General features: G+C 59.6%; 1 protein-coding gene across 1 annotated transcript; it reads left to right on the top strand.

The window, feature by feature from the left end:
* The first annotated feature begins 1,168 nt into the window (after window positions 1-1,168).
* On the top strand, window positions 1,169-3,830 carry NKX2-2 (NK2 homeobox 2). The gene is made up of 2 exons (XM_065919594.1): window positions 1,169-1,500; window positions 2,366-3,830. The coding sequence occupies exons 1-2, from the start codon at window positions 1,242-1,244 to the stop codon at window positions 2,926-2,928; spliced, it is 822 nt and encodes a 273-aa protein (XP_065775666.1). The 5' UTR covers window positions 1,169-1,241; the 3' UTR covers window positions 2,929-3,830.
* Window positions 3,831-4,031: the final 201 nt, after the last annotated feature.

The raw sequence follows: 4,031 nt of genomic DNA, 5'->3' as shown, positions 1-4,031 counted from the left end.
GGGTGTCGCTGGGTGGTGGCTCCGGCCGGCTTCGAGCCGATTCCTCTCCTGGGTTTCGGGCTCTTTCGGCGTTAACTAGAATCAATTACTTGCCTTGTCATTTCTGGTACTCATCCTTAAGCCTCAACCAAAATATTGACCTAGGAGGCTTACAGAAGTTGGGCTCTTGCCATTTGAACCGGATCTTGTTTAGGGAACCGCCAGCGATGGGAAGGAGAGATTTCCGCGACTCAGCCTGCGCCCCCTCCCCCTTTTCCAAAGGCGCCACAAATCGCCAATTTTCCGGCTTGCTGGGGGCGGGCGCGCGGGGGCGGGGAGGCAGGATCCCGTGAATGTTAAGGAGGACTTTTTTTTCTTTTCCCTCCTCCTCCTCCGGCTTTCTGTTTTGTTTTCTTTCCTCCTCCCTTGCTTTCTTTTTTTTTTTTTTTTTTTTGAAGATGCAATTTGTTAAAACGGCCCTTTCAAGTGTGTGGACTCGCGAGCGACGCGGTGGTCCTTTGTATGTAAATACTGGGTTAAAAAAAAAAGGCTCGCCCAGTCTTTGCAATTAATTGACACGTTACACCTCTCATCTTGCTCTAGAGGGCTGTTGGCTGGGAGCGCGGAGCTCCCCAAAACCCACAATTTCACATCTGCAAATACAGTCTTCATCCACTTGACTTCCAAGACCCGCCCACACGTGTCCAACCTTTGCGTTTTAATGTCTCCCCCCTCCTTTTTTTGCCACTCTTCTCTCGCTCCCTCTCTCGCTCCCCCTCCCTCCCTCTCTCTTTCCCTCCCTCTCTTTCTCCCCCTCTTCCCCCCCTCTCCCCAGGTTCGTGAGTGGAGCCCAGCCTTATATGGACTGATCGCTCGGGCAATGGCCCATTTTTTCCTCGCCACCAGCCGCCACCGCGCGCCGAGCGGCCGCCGGAGCTGACGCCGCCTTGGCACCCCTCCTGGAGTTACAAACTCGGGCCCGGCCCGCGGCGCTGGCGCGCAGGCCGCCCGGCACCCCGCGACCATTTCCGCGTGCCTGTAGAGAAGACACCGGCAACTCCTGGGGCTTTTTTCCCCTCCCTCTCCCCTCTCCGAGAGTTTCTTTCTCTTTCTTAAACAAAATAATCTCTCTAATTAAAGCCCATCCCCCCTCCCCTCCCCCAACCCCTCTCCCCGTACCCCCTCCCCCGCCCCTACTGGGAGCACCACGAATTGACCAAGTGAAGCTACAACTTTGCGGCATAAATTGCGGGGTGCGGGCCATGTCGCTGACCAACACAAAGACGGGGTTTTCGGTCAAGGACATCTTGGACCTGCCGGACACCAACGATGAGGAGGGCTCGGTGGCCGAAGGGCCGGAGGAGGAGAACGAAGGCCCGGAGCCCGCCAAGAGGGCCGGGCCGCTGGGGCCGGGCGCCCTGGACACAGTGCAGAGCCTGCCCCTGAAGAGCCCCTTCTACGACAGCAGCGACAACCCGTACACGCGCTGGCTGGCCAGCACGGAGGGCCTTCAGTACTCGCGTAAGTAGCGCAGCTGGGCTGCCGCGGCTGGTGACCGCAGCCCGGCAGAGGAAGGGGAAGGGGCCCTGTGAGCCGGATCCCTCACCCTGTGCCCCCAGAAAGATGCCTAACGCTTGTTTGGGATGCCCTGTTCTCTTCCCGCCTCGCCAGGCGTCCCTGGGCTGGGGATGGGGGGGCCACTTGGTCTCACGTACTTTCCGAAGAGAAATTAGGAGGGAGAGGGGGAGGGGTACCTCCCAAGGGCCGGTCACAGACGTCAAGCCGGACGGACGGCTCGGGCCGGGGCCCCCTCCCCCATTCCGACTGCCGGGAGTGACCGGCCTGCAGCAGGCTAGCCTGCCTCGGGGTACGGGGAGAGGGTGGCCCGGGTATAAATAGCTCACCCTACCCCCTCCCCGTTTCATAGAGGCCGCTTTGTGCGGTGCAGAGGGTGTCCAGAAAGTCGGAAAGCAGAAACGAAAGCCCCCAAAAACCTGCCTTAAATGGCCGACCCGATCAATGCCGGGATTGTGGGTTTTTTCTTTTAAAAATCTGCCCACGTCTCTCCGGAGAGGAAACTGCTTAAGGGGGCCGGAGCCCATAACCCGCGGTGATCTCCTCTGCGCGCCACTCCTCCCGCCCCCCCCAAATACGCACCCACCCTGGGCGAACCCCTAGAAACCAGAGCCCCGAGCCCCTACTCCTGCCTCTTCGCTTTCCCCCGGGGAAGGGGGGAGACTCCGACAGTTTCATCCGGCGTGGAGCGGGGCGAGGGTCTGGGCGAAAGCAGCCGGGCCGGCCAGCGGGGCGCACGGGGCAGAGGGCGCGCGGAAGATCCGGGGCGCACGGGCCCTACAGGCGCCTGACAGACCTCCCTCTTTTCCAGTGCACGGGCTGGCGGCCGGCGCGGCGCCCCAAGACTCGAGTTCCAAGTCCCCGGAGCCATCGGCCGACGAGTCACCGGACAATGACAAGGAGACCCCCGGCGGCGGGGGGGACGCCGGCAAGAAGCGGAAGCGGCGGGTGCTCTTCTCCAAAGCGCAGACCTACGAGCTGGAGCGGCGCTTCCGGCAGCAGCGGTACCTGTCGGCGCCGGAGCGCGAGCACCTGGCCAGCCTTATCCGCCTGACGCCCACGCAGGTGAAGATCTGGTTCCAGAACCACCGCTACAAGATGAAGCGCGCCCGGGCCGAGAAAGGTATGGAGGTGACGCCCCTGCCCTCGCCGCGCCGGGTGGCCGTGCCGGTTTTGGTCAGGGACGGCAAGCCCTGCCACGCGCTCAAAGCCCAGGACCTGGCAGCAGCCACCTTCCAGGCGGGCATCCCCTTTTCGGCCTACAGCGCGCAGTCTCTGCAACACATGCAGTACAACGCCCAGTACAGCTCGGCCGGCGGCCCCCAGTACCCGACAGCACACCCCCTGGTCCAGGCCCAGCAGTGGACTTGGTGAGCGCCCGCCCCTCCCAGACTCGAGGCCCCAGGCCCAGGCCCCACCCCGGCGGCGGAGGCGCGGAGGACTCTCGGCCCGTACGGTGGTTATTATATTATAATTATTATTATGGAGTCGAGTTGACTCTCGGCTTCGTCGGAGAGGCGCCAAGAGTTGGCCTGCACCTCCTTGGAGAGGCAGTTCCACGCACCCAGCTCCGCCTCACCCCTCTCTCCGTTTGAACCATTGGAGATGGCTGAACCCTAAGCCGTGTTTACAGAATGTTTGCGCAGCTTCGCTTCTCTGCTTCTCCCCGGGGACCTAATGGTCCCAGTGTTAACGTCCTCACTCGAGAAGGAGAAAAAGACCCCCCCGCCTCGCGCCCTGCTTTTGTGAATTTTGTAAAATACGTTTGTGTGAGTAGCGATATTCTTGTCAGCGTCTTCTTCTAAAGGAAGTGGAAAACACTTTAAAAATAGAGGATTTTTTTTCTCCTTTTTTTTTTTATAAGAAAATGCTAAATATTTATGGCCATGTAAACGTTCTGACAACTGGTGGCAGATTTCGCTTTTCGTTGTAAATATCAGTGGTGATTGTTGCCAAAATGACCTTCAGGAAGGGCCTGTACCCCTCCGGGCCCAACTCCTTTCTTTGTGGTTTGTTTTGGTTTGATTATGTTTGGTTACTCCTGCTTTCTTTTCTTTATATATTTTTAAATTTTGTTCAGTGCAAACATTTCTCAAATATGACAAAAGGAAAAAATATTGTAGGCGAGCGAGAAGCCCCCCTGCCCCGTCTTCCGGGGCCTAAGCCCCGGAATTTGGAGCTCAGCGGTTCCGTGCGGTTCCCCAAGAGCGCCGGGCGCTGAAAGCTTTCAATTTTTTTAAATAAGAATTTTAATAAAAATCCTGTGTTTAAAAAAACCAAGCCCGGCCCTCCCGTTCTGTCATACTTTGTCGCCCCGCGCCGGGCCTGAGGCCTCGGGCAAGGAGCCGGGCCAGGCCGCAGGCCGCGCGCCCCCCAGCATCCTTTGGAGGCCGGGGCATCCGGGGCGCGGCAGAGGTCCCGGGAACAGGCCTCACCCGGGCGGGCGGGTCAGACTCCGCGTCTCGGCCCTGGGACAC

Source organism: Muntiacus reevesi, chromosome 2 (genome assembly GCF_963930625.1).
Source record: "Muntiacus reevesi chromosome 2, mMunRee1.1, whole genome shotgun sequence".
In the NCBI taxonomy this organism is placed as follows: Eukaryota; Metazoa; Chordata; class Mammalia; order Artiodactyla; family Cervidae; genus Muntiacus; species Muntiacus reevesi.
This window is presented reverse-complemented; position numbering and strand designations above follow the sequence as displayed.

What these genes read in the sequence shown, in the direction of transcription:
- NKX2-2 (XM_065919594.1), top strand. Translation starts at nt 1,242, where the DNA reads ATGTCGCTGACCAACACAAAGACGGGGTTTTCGGTCAAGGACATCTTG. An exon ending in GGAGGGCCTTCAGTACTCGC is followed by an intron (nt 1,501 to 2,365) that starts GTAAGTAGCGCA and finishes CCTCTTTTCCAG; the next exon opens with TGCACGGGCTGGCGGCCGGC.